Source organism: Saccopteryx bilineata, chromosome 2, assembly GCF_036850765.1.
Source record: "Saccopteryx bilineata isolate mSacBil1 chromosome 2, mSacBil1_pri_phased_curated, whole genome shotgun sequence".
NCBI classification, from domain to species: domain Eukaryota; kingdom Metazoa; phylum Chordata; class Mammalia; order Chiroptera; family Emballonuridae; genus Saccopteryx; species Saccopteryx bilineata.
This window is the reverse complement of record NC_089491.1, coordinates 326,645,684-326,665,243: the sequence shown is the minus strand read 5'-3', so window position 1 is coordinate 326,665,243 and position 19,560 is coordinate 326,645,684. Positions and strand designations below refer to the sequence as shown.

General features: G+C 37.0%; 1 protein-coding gene across 1 annotated transcript in view; it reads right to left on the bottom strand.

Moving 5' to 3' along the window:
- Positions 1-10,571: 10,571 nt before the first annotated feature.
- The window catches only part of KCND2 (potassium voltage-gated channel subfamily D member 2), a 544,708-nt gene continuing 535,719 nt past the window's right edge, over positions 10,572-19,560 (bottom strand). Inside the window, exons 5-6 of the mRNA XM_066262176.1 lie at positions 16,883-17,130; positions 10,572-13,221 (exon numbers count right to left, since the gene is read on the bottom strand). Of these exons, the coding sequence (XP_066118273.1) occupies positions 13,044-13,221; positions 16,883-17,130 (426 nt within the window). The 3' untranslated portion in view covers positions 10,572-13,043. The remainder of the gene's footprint in view (positions 13,222-16,882; positions 17,131-19,560) is intronic.

Here is a 19,560-nt window from a genome sequence, read left to right as displayed (position 1 = left end):
TTGTCCAGGTCTCTCAGGCACCACTTTAAATCAGCCATCTTTCGTCTTTCACTTGAGTTACTGAAATGGTGACCTAATTGATCTCCCTGCTTCCTCTTGTGTCCAGCCCAACAACTGGAGTGACATTTAAAAGCATAAACTGGACCATGTCACTTCTTAGCTCAAAATTCTTCATGGTTTCTTATTGGACTGAGGAAAAAGTCACAAATTCTTAAGTGAAAGGGTCTATAATAAGTTCATATGTGTCCTTAGCCTTGTCTACCCTCACTGTGGCTCAATGACACGGGCTTTATAATGGGTTTGCAAATGTTTCCAAGGGCTTTCCTGTCTTGTGAATTATCATTTTTATCTAGAGTCTGCTGCCTGAAGTGTTTTTCTCCAATTTTAGATAATTCCAGCTTCTCATTTAAGACCTAATAAATGTCAATTCCTCAAAGAGAACTTCTTTGGACCCTAAATCTTTTTTTTTAAAATAAATTTTTATTAATGTTAATGGGATGACATTAATAAATCAGGGTACATATATTCAAAGAAAACATGTCTAGGTTATCTTGTCATTAAATTATGTTGCATACCCCTCGCCCAGAGTCAGATTTGGACCCTAAATCTTAATGAGAACTCCTCTGTTATTTCTTTTGTAGTACCCTAGCATTTTTCATTATGGCACTGACCACAATTTGTAATTATATATTATTTGTATGTTTATTCGCTTAATGATAGCCTTTTCAATGATGCAAACATTACGATGGGGAATCATATAATTTTTCCATTGTCTTATTTCAAGTGTCTAGTAGACCAGTGCCTATCAGTATTTGTTGAATAATGATGTGAATGACTATTACAAATGAATTTTATAAAAAGACTTAGTAGTCACTTTAGTGATAAAAACATAACAATGCCGATGTAAGAAAGTCACAAGATGTTCTTAAACTTTCAGTCTTTAACTGGTGAAATTTAGAATTATGTGTTGTATGCAGGTTTAATATTATCTCATTTTATTGTTAAGAAAATGAGAGACTCTTTAGGAGAGGGAAGTGCTTGGACTTTGCAGGGAAGTAAATGGCTGCTGTTAGTTGCTTAATAAATAAATGTTAGCTGTCATTTTCACTGGAAGGCTTTTATTTTGGCACTTAACTATGAAAGGAAAGGAAATAGGAATCAAGAATGATAAACTATTGATTTTTTAAAAATATCTGGAAAAATTTTGCCCCCAAATCACATTAAAGCCTGAAATAGCAGGCAACAGAAGGAAAAAAATTAAAATCCAGGAATTTTACTGAAATTGGATAGATTGGTCCTTTACAATCCGAGAGAAAACCTGTATGTGCTTCCTGGGATGCTCTCTGCATGGCTGGCTCTTCCTTATGCAGGTCTCACCTGTCTCTACCTAGAGGCCTTTCCTTCAGCACCATATTAAGTACCTCCCACTCTCTGTGCACACCATTTCATTGGTAGTCCGAATACTGCATTTTCCCCGGAATGTGTCTCACTCTAAAGTTAGGTTCCTTAGTTGTGTTTCTACCTGTTTGGGATCTGAGTCAACAAGTAGACTATAACTACTGAAGGGTAGCAGACCATGCCATCCCAAAAGATTCCTCTTTGGTGTGTTGATTATTTTGAGCTGTAGGCACTTGAAAAATAGCAAATCAGGGAGACCTACATCCTGCAAAAGGAACTCAATTGTAATAAATCCCCTCCCAAGAATGTTCATCAACTCTTATTACAGGAGAGGAGACAGGCAGCACCACACTAGACAAACTTTGCCATAAACTATCAAAACTTCCATCTATTCCTCTACGGGTCCATCCACTTTCCCTAAAAATCATTTGCACTCTCTTAAGAGGCCTAAATTCCCCTACCCTTTCCTTACTAAGGCGCTATCTAATTCTGAATTCTAGACCACCTTGGAGGGTTAGTTTTCCTGGGTATCTCCCTGTGTACATGAGGTATACGCATTAATAGATTTGTTTTCCTCTTGCTACTAAAATCTATGCTTTGTATAGAGGGTCTCAGCTGAGAACTCAGAAGAGTACAGGGAAATTTACTGTTCCTCTACTACAGCACCGACAGGGCAGGATCTTATTACCATTTTATCCCAGAACCTAGCACAGTGCCTGGAACAACAATGTGCTCACAATGGAAACAAATGACTAGAATGGCTCCCTCTTCAGCATGAGGGTCCTTTGTTCCTCTGCAATGCTGTTTTAGTCATACCTGATGTATATATAGTGCAAGAACCATTCCTTTAAAAGAAATCCCTTCCTTATTAGGAATCTCTTCAAATTTACATAATTTGAAGCTACAGGCAATATACTATCCAACAACTTTTTTGAGTTGCATCTCACACTGTTTCATATCCAGGAAGCACTGGATATTCTATTTGAGTGAGGAGACTTCGCTTCCTTCCCCTGGTGTGTCCCCAGTTCTCCACATGGTGTCACATCCAGTGATCACACCTTTGTGATCTTTATAAATTACAAAGCCCAAAGAAAGTGGTTTAGCCACTTGAAAAGTAGAAAATAGAATGGGACATAAGTTCAAAGATACATTTTGAAAATGAAATTTTAAAGAAGTGCTTGGTGTCTTTTTCTACTTTTCTAGTAATAAAATAGACAGATAGTTTGCTTTTCACAATCCCACTATCAGATATGATTACTATAAAGTTTAAAACAAATTTAGTGAAGAAATGGATTTAAGAAACAAAACAAAACAAACAAACAAAAAAGCCTCTGGCCATTTTGTCTTTCTCTCTCTCACCCCCCCAAAACAAACAAACAAAAAACAAACAACAACTACAAAAGCCCTCTGGGTTGCTTTACTTAAAAGGAACTAAAAAGGCACAAATTCTCAATACATTTGCAAGTTAATAAGCAATGTGTTTTCTTTTCATGTGTGCACTCTTATTCCTTGTATCAGCTAATGCAGGGATTTTGGCACTCTGCGTTTAAGCTATAGAAAAAAAAGACAATGCTGTTTGGTAATCCTAAGAATACTATTTTCAATAGTTCTTTTCAGGAAGATTCATTTAGAAAGCCTATCCATAGCTACATTATAATTTTGTATAATCAGCAAAGAAAAAACTACCAGAAGATACGCTTACTGTCAAGAAAGGGTTTCCTTCCATATTTCATTAAGATCCATCAGGTAGTAACGCGAATGGGACTCCGAGTCCTGTCTGTCTCACGTGTGCGCGTCCACTCCCTCCCTTTCTCCAACGTTTTCTCTCCTCTTATCTGAAACATGAAAGTGATTTCATACGAAAACCACTGCATAAATCATATGGTAAACTGTGATTTAAAAATACAAATGTATGTACAAGAACTTTCCTAAAAACTTGTATTTTTATAGCAATATTTTATATTATTTTATATGTGTTGGTAAAATAAGTTTGTAAATATAATATATATGTTTGCTCGCTTATAGTTTGCATTGGGTGTGGGGGACAGGCTGTAAGCAGGCAGGGTCCTTATAGCCTAAGGCTTAGTTTTAAGACTAAGCTTTTCCCCACACCCTTGACTGTTGCATGATGTGGGGTGGTACACTCTCATGAGGAATTCCATTACGCCTCAGATAAGTGACTTTGTATCAGAGACTTCCGTGTTTGTATATTGGATTAAAGGTTTTGATTTCTACACCATGGGTAGTCAACCTTTTTATACCTACTGCCCACTTTTGTATCTCTGTTAGTAGTAAAATTTTCTAAATGCCCACCAGTTCCACAGTAATGGTGATTTATAAAGTAGGGAAGTAACTTTACTTTATAAAATTTATAAAGCAGAGTTACAGCAAATTAAAGCATATAATAATAATTACTTACTAAGTACTTTATGTCGGATTTTTGCTAAGTTTGGAAGAATAAATCTTTATAAAACAACTTATTATAGTTAAATCTATCTTTTTATTTATACTTTGGTTGCTCTGCTACCACCCACCATGAAAGCTGAAATGCCCACTAGTGGGTAGTAGGGACTAGGTTGACTACCACTGGTCTACACCATAAAATGAGGCAGAGGAGCCTCATCGAAGAGAGCAGAGAAAGGCCACATGGAGGGGAGGAGAAGCAGCCAAGATGGCAGAGTGCTGAAGGAGAAGCCAGTTTGTGTAGAGTTTGTGCAGAGAGAAGGAGATGGAGAACAGAGATGAATAAGGCTGGTGAAGTAGAACTCTTTGATTTTAGGAAACTTGGATAAGTCAGTGGCTTTGGGAGTCCTGAATGGAAAGGGAAGTGTTTTCCCACTGTGTGTATTTCTTGCCCACTGGATGCAAGCTAGGATTAAAGATAATGGCCTACCAGTTCTTGGCTTCATTGTTTCATTACCGTCTGTCCGAATCAAATGAGAACCTTCATGGGCCAGGTAGCTGTGATGGTTGCCGGTGGCTACTGGCTTTACAACATGTTTTTAGTATGAGAAGTACACTAGAAGCTTAAGTTAATTTGTTTGGCTTTCTCTTGTAGTATGTAAACCATTTGTTGAGGCTGTGCTCTTAAAATACACATAGGGCATCAAATATATTTTTCTCTGTTATAAGAAAAAATGAAGAAGGGAAGAATAAATATTTAAAAATATGCAATAGTCATTCCAAAGTTCATTTGTATTTAAATTTTGAGTATGGTTGGGGATTATTGTAGAAATATACTTATCAGAATCAGAGATATGCAGACACATAAAGTATTTACACCTTCACTTCTTGATTTATGGATCTACTTTTATTCTCTTAACTTGAGTTGAGTATAATAATTTTACCTTTAATCTAAATTTAGGGTTATATACTTATAATTTGAAGCTAGAGGTGATGGGGGGAAATGTCTTGGAATAATTTCAAATAATCCTCCAAAATTTATAATCTATATTAACTACAGTGTAATCAAACTAAGTTTTCAGAATCTTTGCCAATGAACTGAATTCTAGATAAACTATCAAAGAAACTGCGGTGATGTTGACTTCTTCCAGCCTTCCAAACTCTTTATCTTTCAAAGGTTTTTTGTTTCCAAGTTCTTCCAGTCACTCATGGCTACATTTCTCTCTTAGTCTCTCATTAGTGGCCTTGAGCATTTTGTTTTACATCCTGGTGGAGTTGTTGAGTATTATATATGCTTCCTTTGAAATATACAGTGTGATATTTATATTGGAGTTACCTACTTTAGATAAAAAGTAGAAATGATAATTTTTATCCTCTATAAGACAATTTGAAGAAGCTTTATGTCATTGAGGTAAATATTTATAAGTTATCTTTATGTTCAATAGGATTCAACAATGATAAACCATATACAGGGTTTATATACTAAATTTTATGCATTTCTTTTAAATCATAATTATACCTTAATTTTTCACATGAAAGAAGTTTTAGAAACAATATTAATACTTATGGTAAATAACACATTTACATTAGAAGTAAGAAAAAAAAGATTAAGTTGGAAGATAAAAGGATATTATTAATAGGCCAATGCTATCTTGGAACATAAAACAAGCAAATGATGAAACCCAAGGAAAAAGTTGTATGACAAGTAGTTCTATCCCAAGTACCATTTTAAAAGGTACATTAAATTTTCTACAGGTCTGTATAAATCAAATGTCTGTTTGTACCTTTCTTGAAGATTTCTATTTTGTAAGGAACAAATAAAAAATATCAACAGCCTAAAGAAAAAAAAAACTGGAATTCTTTGTGAGGATGAAAAAAATCCAAGAATTTCTCAAATTGCATCCTATTAATTTAGGAGACTGAATTATACACTTATGTTGCCCATTTGAGTCTCCCTGCACCTTATTTGGCATGTGTTATTAAATGCCAATAGGCACTTCATTGGTGTGCTCTGGAATTTTTGCTTGCAATAATTTGAGGAAGATACAAAAGATAATTAAGGGTGGGAATTGTGGTTTTGACCTTAATTCCAAAATATTTCTTTTCTGTTACTATGAGCCTCCAGGACTTGGTCTATGGGCCAACTAAGGGCTGCAGGCTAAACCTGTAGCCCTGATCAACTACCTATACATTTCAGCAGGCCCTGTTCAAACAGGGGAGTGAGTGAGAGAAGGAAAATGGGAAGAAAAATTGATCATCCTTGATAATGGTGTTGAAGCCAACAGAGCATGAATATAACCTGGCTTTCTCCTGTCCCCACTTTCTTTCATCAATATGTCTACAAAGTAGAACAATACAGAAATATGTGATTCAATTGAAAAATGTATATTATCTGAATTAGGAAAAATTAAGACCCTTCATTCATTTTACATGTTAGAGTGTTCTCAACAGAAACATGGCAAATGGACTGATTACATATATTTATAAGATTAGCATAGTTCCTGAGCGTCTGTTTAAGACCCAGTAAATGTTACCAGGCACTGTTATTGTTATTGTTGAAACAGCACGCTGGTTCTGCTTCCTTAAAGCACATTGGTGGTTAATGGAATCCTTCTTTAAAGAGACAGCACTGCACATCTGCTGACCTTGCTGCGCATTTGCTGACCTTGTCCGCTGGTTGACCCAGGGACCTAGACTATCAGAATATAGCATTCGAGAAACAGAAGTGTGGCACCCAGAGCCCTGTGTGAAGATAAAGTTCCTTCAATGAGGGAGATCCCATGCTAGACAAAAAAAAAAAGAAAGAAAGAAAAGAAAAGGACAAATATAGAACTGACCAATGAAAAACCCTGCTGGATTGGAATTCCTTTGTGCTTTCTCTTATCATTCCACTCTATACCATACCTGGCCAAGTTCTGAAACCCTCCAATAAAACTTGCTCTGCCGAGCTATTCTCCTTAACCCTTAAAACTTGTCCAGACCCCAGTTCAGGAAGAAAGATTTAGTGGTGCCTTATGTCTCTGGTGTGGAGTCTCTTCTCAAAAGCCAAGGTCACCATTCTGGCTCCTACATGAGTGGGGCAGCAGGTCCTCACTCAGTACATTGTTACTTTTTCATGGTTGCAACAATCACTGTTACTTTGTGTTCACTGTGAATCTGAGAAAAAAGAAGTTGTGTATTGAAAGGCTGCATTAGGATATTACTTCTGTGGTTTGGACATTGGGTTTTTTTTTTTTTTTTTTTACCGGGTTTTCTGGGAATAAAATAATACTGATTGAATCCAGAGTCAGTCCTGTGTAACATTGGGATGTGCATGACATTTTTTACTTTTGAAATTTTTATATCCAGTGCCTTTTATGGAAATTTAATAGATTCATCTATCCTGGGTCAAGGTCTATGCTTTGGTTCTTTCAATTCTCTTTTCCATTTCTCAGTACTTGTTCCTTATTCTGCTATTTCAGAGTTTTGTCCTCCGTTGTACAAGGAGCCTGGGAGATCTCAGAGCAATTATCAGTGCTTGCCTATTGAAACTCAAGTTAAGATAAGTAACTTTCGGTGTTACAATTTTTAGCTCTAATAAAAGAATGAACTTGATTGAACAAAAAATGCTTTTTTCAATTATAATATAAGCTCAAGGATGCCTCTCATTCGCCTGAGCCCTGGTCAACCTCCTAACCTTGTCCTCTAGGATTCCTCCAAACCTCCCTCCATGTCTTTGACACTCACCCTTCAATACCCTTCTCCAGCCAGCCCCAGACTGGGAAACACACATAGACCATGAAGGCCCCCATTTTGCTGAGTGCTCTGATGATGAACACACTTTTTTTTTTTAAATTCTAGACTTACTGCTCTGTTGTCCCATTCCTTCACACAGCTCAGTGGGATTAATCAGGTGAAATAATTTGAGGTGTGTTATTAGGATTCACAGCAGCATTGCGTGCTACTCCTACCACAGAACTACTTGAAAAGCTTTCTTCCTGTCCTCTGAGACATGGTGGGAAGGACAGAGTGGATGCTTAGAAAAAAAAATTTTTTTTTTTTTATCATGCTCCAATCATGATTGGGAAGTTCTGCCTCCTTTTCTGCTTTGCTTTGTGTTGGCTTGCTTTCTAATCCTTCTCCAAATAAGTAGGTCAAGATCTGTGTGCTCTTTTCTGCAGCCCCTCCCCCAGTAGAAAGAGGAGCATGGCCCTACAGAAAAAGAATTTCAATGATGTGATGGGAAGATTTTAGAAAATACTTTAAAGAACACTATTTTTTCTTTCTTTTTATTTTATTTTCTTTCTTTTTATTTTATTTTTATTCTTTTGAAAGAGAGAGAGAAGGGAAGATGAGGAGCATCAATTCATAGTTGTGTCACTTTAGTTGTTCATTAATTGCTTCTTATATGGGCCTTGAATAGGGGAGGGAGGTTCCAGCCAAGCCAGTGACCCCTTGCTCAAGCCAGTGACCTTGGGCTTCAGGCCAGCAACCTTTGGGCTCAAGCCAGTGACCTTGAGATCATGTTGATGATCCCACACTCAAGCTGGTGATCCCTTGCTCAAACCTGCAACCTTGGGTTTGAAACCTGGGACTTTAGTGTTCCAGGTTTATGCTCTATCCACTGCGCCACCACCGGTCAAGCTGAAGAACACTATGTTGATGCAGTCTTTTTTGAAGAGATGTCTTCAGGAGATTGAAGTATTAAAATGACTGTCAATATGGCAGAAAGGAGAATACTTGTAGTATAAAATTAAGAGTGCGAAGCAGAGAATACTCCAAGCTATTTCCCTATATAACTGCTTGAGGTGGACTTGGTCTGGAATTTTAATCTCTATTTCTCTAGCACCTATTACAATGTCTGGTCTCTACTATACATTCAAGAATTTGAGTTATATGTAGAATAAAGAGTATTTATTTAGTGAATTTCCATAGAAAAACCAGAGGAAAAAATGATTAGAGAAAAAAGGTGAATAATCTAATAAAAGAATTATTAGTCTTTTAATGAAAAAAAGGAAAAGGTAAGGCTGACAGTAGAGAGAAAAGTATTAAAAGTTAGAAGATAGATCTAATATTGTTTGGGTTTTTTTTTCTTTTACAGAGACAGAGAGAGAGTCAGAGGGATAGATAGGGACAGACAGACAGGAATGGAGAGAGATGAGAAGCATCAATCATCAGTTTTTTTCGTTATGGCACTTTAGTTGTTCATTGATTGCTTTCTCATATGTGCCTTGACCATGGGGCTACAGCAGACCAAGTAACCCCTTGCTCAAGCCAGTGACCTTGGGCCCAAGCTGCTGAGCTTTTTGCTCAAACCAGATGAGCCCACACTCAAGCTGGCAAGCTCGGGGTCTCAACCTGGGTCCTCTGCATCTCAGTCTGACACTCTATCCACTGCACCACTGCCTGGTCAGGCAGATCTAATATTATTTACACTAAAAACTTTTTGCAATAAATATATTTTATAATTATCTTAAACAAATGTGCTATCCAAAAGTAATAATTCCAAAAATGTAATAATTCCTTATAAGTAAAGAAATCTTTTCTTTTGAGTTATAAAAATCTTTCTCTTTAAAGAAAATTTTACTATCCTAAATACAACTAGCTCAAGTAGATAGACATTTAAACTAATTTTTCAAATACATAGTGTCTGTACCATTGTGTTGAAAAATCAAGTGAAGTTTACACAGTACAGAGCAATAATCCTTTTTGTACTTGTGGGTTATTAAAATAAACACCGAATGATACCCTAGGAAGATGAGAGGCCTTTCTTATGAAGCTCTGAGGAATCATTTATTTGATATCAAGAACCATTTTTTATTCTTTTGAGCAATGTTGCTGGCAGACATTGATATAACTCTCTGGAGGTTACTTCCAAGCACACATCGTAACTAAGTTGAAGGAATAAGGAGGTGTATTGAACCTTTTTAATGCAAGATTGACATCTCAATAAATCAAGTTCTTTAAAGAAGAAGAATGAATAAGAAAGAATATAGAGACTATCTTCCAAGAGGATCACTGGTCATCACTAGTTAAAATTGCTCTCTGTACTAAATGATTTACTCTGTTCTATTCTTCTAAGAATCTCTTAACATTTTCTCGCTTTTTGTCCCTTATTGAACAGAAACTGTCATAAATAAAAATATGAATATATGTAAGAATAAATATATATAAAAATATATACATAGACACATACATATAACTAGACAAATAAATCACCCTGCCTATTTTCATAGGTAGAAAAGAATCTTTGACTAAGAATCTATTGAGTTCTGACCAAAGTTATTACTTCCGAATGTCTGTTTGTTTAGCTTAAGTAGCAGTGGTCAAGAAGTTTGTAAGGCTCAGGTAGCAGCCTCCACACTGTGCAAAAAGCGAGAGGCATATAGGGTACAGGCTAATAAACTGTGTGTCATGCACTGCAGAGAGCACTCTATTTGAAAGTATCACATACAATAAACTGATTTTAACCATACTACATCTTTTTAAGACCATTAAAAGCTTGCAATATAGTTAAATTATCATAATTAGCAGCTATGCAGTTGGAGGTGCCAAGATATTTCCAAAAATGACCATTTATCTTTTATCTTTAAATGATATGAACTTTTCTCTTAAAGCCTCTACCTAATTTCTCATTGTTGGCAGAACTACTATCTCTGCTGGTTTGCACTAGAGGTGTTACAATTGATGGGTTCTTTGAGTCTTCCAGATTTGTATTAAGAGTTTAGCACATGCTTGATTTGGGAAAAGAAGAAAGTCTAAGAATAAAGGACAATAGCCAACCCTGTTATCCTGTTCAAGCATGCACATGTTTTATTTAAGTATTCTCCAAAGGTCTATTTTTTTCCAGCATAATGCAGATATTATGCTATCCTTTAAAATAAGATACATGAATTTCAAACAAAATTGTCAAAAACAATGACCTTGGTTACTACATATGGTACACAGAAATAATTACATTTCACTTACAATACAGATGCACTTGACAGAGTCATCAATAGTCATTCACCACCAACACAGTATATTTTAAATCACCTAAAACACCAAAAAGGTTTTTGTTTCCCAAAAGTTTAAACAAAGTAATAGTTTCAGATAAATGATAAGTTGGAAAGGAGGCAGAACTTATATAATCTAATTGAACTGCATTTTTTAAATGTTATATTCAGAACTTGAAAATAGGACTTCTCATTGGGATTCAAAAATCTAAGTATTCCTGATTGTGGATTCTTTAGTCTACTTTTTAAAAAGTTTTTCAACAAATGCCATCAAAGAAGTTTCACTATATATTTGCCATAGAAGCATAAAGTGATATGAGGCAGGTGTTAATATAATTGTTAATATTCACACTTCAGGAAGGTTAGTACCTTTTTAAAAGACATACTAGAAATAAAGCCAGTTCTTCCCAAGAGAGAGAAAAGTTTATCTTACTTTCACTCAGCAAATGTTTATTAAAATCTACTGTGTACACAGCATTGATCTAAAAGCTATTCTGTAAATGGGAAGCAAGATTTTCTGGCTTTACTTAAAAATAGTTGGATTAATTCTTTTTTATGATAAATTATAATAAGCATTTTAAAATCTCTACAGGAGAGGGATCATTATTAACTCTTTCCATGTATGGACGCTAAACTTATTTCTTACACTGGTGGCTTAGAATGAACAAAACTTTTCATTTGACAGAAAACTTTTTTACACTGTCTCGTGCAGACATGTCTGCTGATATATTTTAAAGGTGAAAAGTTATCGAGACTTTTCACTTGAATGTACATAGAGATCAACTTTGCATCATCAAACTCCTGTCCTCCTGATTTAGTGGAGAGGATTGCTCCTTATAACATACGGGAACCTTTCCAAGATAAATTTGTGCCGCCTTCTCCAATGGCGTAGAAAGCATACTTTCATCAAATAGTGTTCCATAGAGCACTTCAGTTTATCTCTGCATTTCAAGTGACATTAGTTATTCTCAAAATCTACTTGAGATCAAAAGCAAAATAAATAATACTTCAAGTGAGATTCTGGGAGGACTGATCCTGTGACAGTAGTCCCAGCCAATCCCAGCCAACTGCTTTTATGAAACACCTGGTAGTATGTCCAGGATCTGGGCTTCTCCACGACAGCAAAGAGACTAGCGATAATTTATGGATGTCGACTCCTTTTCCTTTACTAATTCTTTGACAAGGGGATTGAGGATGATAATCTACTTACAAGATGCTTTGGTGGGGAATACAAAAGTAGGAAAGTCATTTGAACTACAAAACGTTAGTCCAGTTGGTGACAATAAATAGAAACGTGCTACAGAAGCACTGGGGACAGGACACATACTGTTGCGGGAACACAGTGGACCAACAAATATTCCTGAAAACATTTATGACACAAGAGTTTTGGATTAAAAAGTTATCTAAAACCTGGCCACACTAGAATGTCTATGAATGTGGCTCGTACTGTATTTCTGAAGAGCTGGAAAGTATAACAACGAAAATCCTGATTTCTGGTACAACAGGTGTACAATGAATTATTGCAGTTGTAACAGTATCTAGGTGCAAGGTCAAATGATAATTAATACTGAACTATCTGAACACTTGAGATTGACTAGTGAGCATCCTCAGAAAAAATGCTGTAGCTCTAGAAGGAGTTTATTTGCACAGCCCACCATGGAACATGAACAATCAGCTTGTTGTAAGCACACAGAAGTTTCCCCTTTCTACAAGTATAGTTTATCATGCCTATTCTGAAGACAACAGAAGGAAACTGAGATCACTGCTCCAAAGAATTCTAGCATGCATTATGATGGTTTCCTTCAGTCAATACAAATGTTGCATGAGTTTTTTGTAATATGCAATAATCTTCATCATAGCCAATGTTCATGATTTTAACAGGAAAAATTTTTATCAAAATGTTTTCCATATTTTTTTTTGTTTTGTTTTGCATTCAACTGGAACATTAGGTCAAAGATTTATTTTATTTTATTAAAAAAGAGTTCTGGTCATAAGAAGCATCATTAGGCGGCATTCCATTGTGCTCATTCACAAAGCTGAAGGTCCACAGGCTCTTCCTCTGTCCAACAAACAGGTCAAACGCTAAAGAAATGCCATATGGTGGTTGTATTTCCATCTTCTGGTTTGGGAGCTTGGTTTTTGTTTCACTACCAACCTTCTTGCTCTGCTGTTTTCATCTGTGAAAGGTTTATGTATTTTTCTTTCTTCCACATGGGTATTCTTTCCACAGCCAGGTAACAGGTTCTCCGAGACCTGATTCCAATTGTCTTACAGAGCCGACACTCTGACAATGTTTCCCCCTGAGTACTCGGGAGACTCTGGCCTGTCATCTCCTTCAGGCGTGGTTACTGGAGGTGTTGGGATGCTTATTATTGCTGTAGTCACATAAGGTTGTTCACAGTTTAGTTTAACACACTCTTCCATTTTGGCGTTTAAACTGGATCGGCTGATGAGGAAAAAAAATAGATTTAACAAGGTAAGTTGTTGACTTAAATTTTCTTTTCTTTTTTTTTTTCATTCAGTGAAAGGAGGGGAGGCAGAGAGACAGATTCTCCCTCATGCGCTTGGACCAAGATCCACCCGGCAAGACACTAAGGGGCGATGCTTTGCCCATTTGGAGCATTGCTCCATTGCTTAGCAACTGAGCCCTTCTTAGCACCTGAGGCAGGCCATGGAACCATCCTCAGGGCCTGAGGCTAACTTGCTTTAATTGAGCCATGGCTGCAAGAAGGGAAGAGAGAGAGAGGGAGAGGGAGAGAGATGGGGTGGGGTGGAGAAGCATGGGTGCTTCTCCTGTGTGCCCTGTCTGGGAATCAAACCTGGGACATCTACGTGTCGGGCTGATACTCCACCATTGAGCCAATAGGCCAGGGCAATGTCTTCTCCCTTAGAATTGACATATACATATACATATACATATACACAATATGTATATATTATGAGTAATATATTAAATGTTATATATTATGAGTATATATAATATATATAAATGTAATATATAAGATCTACCGGAAAGTTCTGTCCATTTCTATCACAACAAGTTCCGACATGTAAGCACATGTTTATTTGGCGCATGTGTGCCTCTCTATTTTTATCATTTAATGTATACATACTGATGTAGCAAATTAACTAAAACAAAGTTGATTCACGTTAGTCTTATGTGTGAAACGATAGTGTACCCATGGGTACTAATAAAGTTCATTTACGCCACTGTAATTTTTACGAATTTCAACAAGGAAGAAATGCTACAGAAGCATGTCTGTTGCATCCACTATATTCCCCGGACTTAGGACCCTCTGACTATCACTTGTTTTTGTCCTTACAAAATCTTTTGAAGAGCAAAAAATTCAAAAATGAAGAAGATATCAAACAAGCACTGGTTCAATTTTTTGTATCAAAAGATAAAACATTTTTCAAAATGGGATATACAAATTGCCCTCATGCTGGCAAGAAATCATTAATAATAATGGCAATTATATTATTTAATAAAGTTTACTGATGGCAAGAAAAATTTGTATTTTGTTTTATTCCAAAAACGAACAGAACTTTCCGGTAGACCTTATGAGTAATATATTAAATGTCTAAGAATAATCACCAGAATTTTAAATAATGAAGCACCAAACCTTAATGGTCAGGTAAAAATAGGTTTACAGTTATTCATATGGAAAATAATATAATTAATAATGACACAAGAATAAACTCTGTTTCACATACTCACAACTGTAAATCTACATTTGTCCCACTCTGTTAAGTGAACATTAATGAATAAATGTGTAAAAACCAGCTCAATTTGGTTCTATCAGCATTTTTCAGTTTTCTATAAAAATGTAAGAAAGAGGATCAGGTAAGTTTTTGAAAGACTGGGTTGAGCAAAGTGAAGTAGTTTTCTCTATGACAGAATTTGTGAGGGGTTAGAGAATCCATTATGAAAGGGATATATCTTGTAGATACGCTTCAATTCTTTGAACACAGAATCATTTAGCTATCTTGCCTGTTTGGGATATAGGGTGCCCTCAAAGCTCTCAATTTAGTGACACTCAACTATTAATCCCAAATAAATTGGAGTAGTATTAATTTTTTTTTTATTTTTTAGCAAGAGAGAGACAGGGACAAATAGAAAGGGAGAGAGATGACAGGCATCGATTCTTTGCTGCAGCACCCTAGTCATTCACTGATTGCTTTCTCTTATGTGCCTTGATTGGGGGGGGCAGCTACAGCCAAGCCAGTAACCCCTTGCTCAAGCCAGTGACCTTGGGCTTCAAGCCAGCAATCATGGGTTAATATCTATGAACCCATGCTCAAGCCAGGGACCCCGCACTCAAGCTGGTAAGCCCGCACTCAAGCCTGATGAGCCCACATTCAAGCCTGTGACCTGGGGATTTCAAACCTGGGTCCTCTGTGTCCCAGGCTGAGACTCTATCCACTGTACCACCACCTGGTCAGGCCTGAGTGGTATTTTTTTATGATTTTAATTTGTGTTTACATAGATTCAAATGTCCCACTGAATATCTCTCCCCCACCCCCTTATTCCCCTTGGCCCCCCCATATGCCCCTTCTCCCCAGTGCCTTCCCCCCTTCCTTTCAGGATTTGCTGGTTCCTTTGATCCCGCCTCTGCCTCTGTTCCGTTGCTTAGTTCACATTGTTCCCGGGTGGTATTCTTGCATGAGTTTTACACTCTATCTAAGTGGGAGGGGGAAGAGGGAAAAGAGAAAGAGGGTATACATAGCAACTTCAAACTATTTTCTTTTCATGGAAAGCTTAACTTAAATGCTTATGTTCTAAGATTTTCTTCCTAAAAACTTCTCCATTTTCTACTTTGGAGTGGTAGAATATCTTTGAGACAGAAATTTGTCATTGTTCCAACATTTAATATTCTGGTCCCAGAGATCTCTGATTTATACAAATCAACAGAGCTTGAATTCAAAATCTCATCCAGGTTTCCCTCAAAGACTGTTAGATCCCAGGAAAGAAGCAGCACTGAATTCATGGTTATTAATCTAAAAATATAAGTGATTTCATTTGAAGAGCAAAGTAAAATTATTTGGGCAAAATTGATCTCTAATGACTTGTGGAAACAGGCAGATAAAGAGAAGCAAAGGGAAAACACCAATAGAAAAACTTTACATACAATGTCTATTAACTCACTATAGAGGTAAACCATTTTAGTATTTCACTTATCTTTCTTGGAATTGGGTTGATTTTTGTATTCAATGTGGCCAAAATACATTTTTTTGGTCAAAATTCTATATTGATTCGGAAGATTTGTGTAGGCATAATTTTATTTTTCACTATCACATTGACCGTGTTGATTCATTTATAGGTGCTGTTGAATACTTTTTAATCATATCAATATCAATTTAATTTGTCTCTTTCAGCAGTGTTGACTATTATTTCAGGCTATTTGTGTTTACCTGGGTGTACAGGTGTCTGTTCAAATAAGAAACAGCTGCGGAATTGAAGAGGCAGAAATACATTTGTGGTTGCCCAACTGTTTTATCTTCTCTCTGCTCTTCTAATATTGCTACAACTACACTTTGACTCTTTTTTTTGTGTGTGTACTTTTCTGAAGCTGGAAACGGGGAGGCAGTCAGGCAGTCAGACAGACTCCCGCATGCGCCTGACCGGGATCCACCTGGCATGCCCACCAGGGGGCGATGCTCTGCCCATCTTGGGGCTTCGCTCTGCAGCAATCAGAGCCATTCTAGCACCTGAGGCAGAGGCCACAGAGCCATCCTCAGCGCCCGGGCAAACTTTGCTCCAATGGAGCCTTGGCAGCAGGAGGGGAAGAGAGAGACAGAGAGGAAGGAGAGGGGGAGGGGTCGAGAAGCAGATGGGCGCTTCTCCTGTGTGCCCTGGCTGGGAATTGAACCTGGGACTCCTGCATGCCAGGGCGATGCTCTACCACTGAGCCAACCAGCCAGGGCTACACTTTGACTCTTAATGACTATCACAGTAGATTTATTTCCCTATTTGTTGTAATCTAAGTTTTGTCTCATTCTAAACTCCAGAGAATAGGATTTAGATGCCACAAATGTAGCAACAAAACAGCCGGTGGAGATAGGCTCTGGGAACCAGCACAGGTGTGGGTCCACACAGATTAATCTACCTGTTAGATAGCGGGTTTCTCTCCACACATCTGATCTGAATCGTACTGAGTTCTTGCACACTGCCTCGGTGGCTTCCCGACACATTGGCATTCGGGATACGGAAAGTTTTTTTGTGTCGTCGTGAACAGCAAGTGCTGGTGACTCCTTGTTGAGAAGAGAGGGAGGGACTGTGACTTGAAGGACGATTAACAGTCGAAACCTCCATGCAGCTTTCTTCAAAGACTTGTTCATCCACAAACTCATGGTTCTGTTCCAAGGCATAAGAAAATGTGGAGAAAGATAGAAACACACTTTAACTTTGGAAAAGAGAATGAATAGCTTTATTTTTAAAACTCAGAAATGTCCACATATACTTAGACTGTCCAGTGGGTAACTAATACCATTTTGTAAAGATTAGATAGAATATCAAAGCCAACTCATCCTGGCATTTGTAGGAAAATAAAATCTCTCTAGTTAGACCTTAAGATTGGCACTTGCAAGCTGATTTAGTATTTATTTGTAGGCTTAGTTTATCTTGAAATGCCATTTTATTAATTTAAATATTAAACTTGGAAGTTCTAAGCTAAATTTTAAAAAAAACCTTGAAAATTAGTATAGATAATACCCACTAAGTTGTGGAAATTCACATTGACTTTTATTTTTAAAAAGCTTGGAATTATGGGAAAGAGATGATTTTTAATCCAAATTAGATCATCTGGTATATAATAGGAAATATTTTCATGTGGAATTGAAAATATTTTTGAATTAGTGATATATTTAAGACATTTCCCATTTCTATGGATGTTCCTAAAAATTCTCAGTAGAGAGAAAAATAGGACTTGTTAGTTAAATAAGTACAATACATTTATCTGCAAAATGTGTCACTTTCTGTTTGAACCAAAAGGGGTTAGGGCTAAACTTCTCAGGTTTTCCTTCTCATCTTTGTGACACATCACTGGCCTTGTTGAGAATCTCTACCTGTGTTAAGAGTTATAGCCAAGAGCAAATAGTGACGGACATCCTTTTCTATACTTCATCTCTGAGAAACAAGGTGTTAAATTTACTTTTAAAATAGTTAAAAAATTATCTCCTGAAATGCCTATGAAAGACTTTTACTTCAGTAACATAAGGAGAAACATTTTCGGTCTCAGCTACTAAAAATGACTTCAATCACTATTTTCTTTTCTTTGTGTCGGTAGGAACAGTCTTATAAAGGAGGCTTTGCACATGCAGAATTCCATTTAGCTATCCCTCATCCTAAACATTAACAAAACAACTGAAGCAGTTCACTGGCTAATAGGAAATAGATTGTTTTAGTTACTCATTTTGTCATTTCTTTGCTGAGATGAGCATTTTGAAGTCAATGAAATTTAACATTCTATAGTTGAAAGTCCGGAGAAAAATATGTTTAGATAAGATGGAATGTTAGATTAAATATTAAATGTTATAGAAAAAATATAGTTCACTAAGGATTCACATTGTTTTCTTTTCTTGCAATGCACATTTCACACTCATAATACAAGTGATGACGCATGAGGTTCTAATTTATCTTCTTGGTGACTGAAAGTGAGGAAGGCTCTTTGCTGCTGGTTACCATATCTTTTTGTCAGTAGCTCAGTTTAAACTGTATCAATCGATATGAAGTGATTTTTGATTAAGGAGAGCCCTTAATGGTAAAACAGTGAAAAAGTAAAAATAAAATGAAAGAAAAAGATAGGCCTAAATGCATTCTATTATTAATGTTATTATTTAAATCTCAAAGTTATCCTAGTAAGTTATAGACCTGTCCCTATTTTTATTTAAAATGCAGCTACAATCTTGTATCTTTCCTGTTTATAGGCCTCAAATAATTCTCCATTTGAGATAAAGATAAAACTTTATCACATGCCTCAAAAATCTAGCATAAGTTACCTGTGGTGGGCAGTTAGACTGACATGAGCAGAGCAAGGACTATGGGCCAGGTCTGGGAGTGGTGGCAAGCCCTGGGTGCCTAGCAACAAGCAAAACTGGAAAAAGCACCTCACCTTCAGGGTAATCTTTCCTTCTTTAGTATATCACTGGTCACACTGTTTAGAACCCCTGGCTTTTCATATCGATGGTCATGTGGTTCAGACCTCCCTGGCCTGTCCTTCCCTGGCATGTTGGAAGCCTTATGGATTAAACCCCCATAGAGGGGGAACAAACAAGGGATGGAAGAGTGGTCTCATGGGACTCCCATGTGGGCCCTTGCACAACCATTCCCTTAAGTGTTAACCTCTAGGGATAACATCTAGTCCTCAGTTGCATTTCAACCCCAGGGTCAGAAAAGCAGCGAAACCAGACAAGTGATGCCATGGCTGATGTCATGAACAGCAGCACTGACTGGTGACCCCTTGGCACAGACCTTTCAGTAGAAACCATGACCATGAAAGAACGTACCTTAGAAAGCTGATGAATATTCTATTGGGAGCCTCCCCTGAGATCTCCAGATAAATACCCGCAACCCCAGGACCCAGCATGGCATTCTCTATGGAGCACACCTGTGCCTTCCTGCAGGTGCATTTTCCTTGCCTCTCTCTTCCTCCTAACCTCCAAGGACCCTTATTTTGCTTTTGTATCTTATTTCCTGAGCCCATTTCTTCTATGGCATACTTCTACCTCTGTGACTTTCTAAATAAACTTTCTCTTATAGTTTGGCTCTTGGCTCTGAATTATTTCT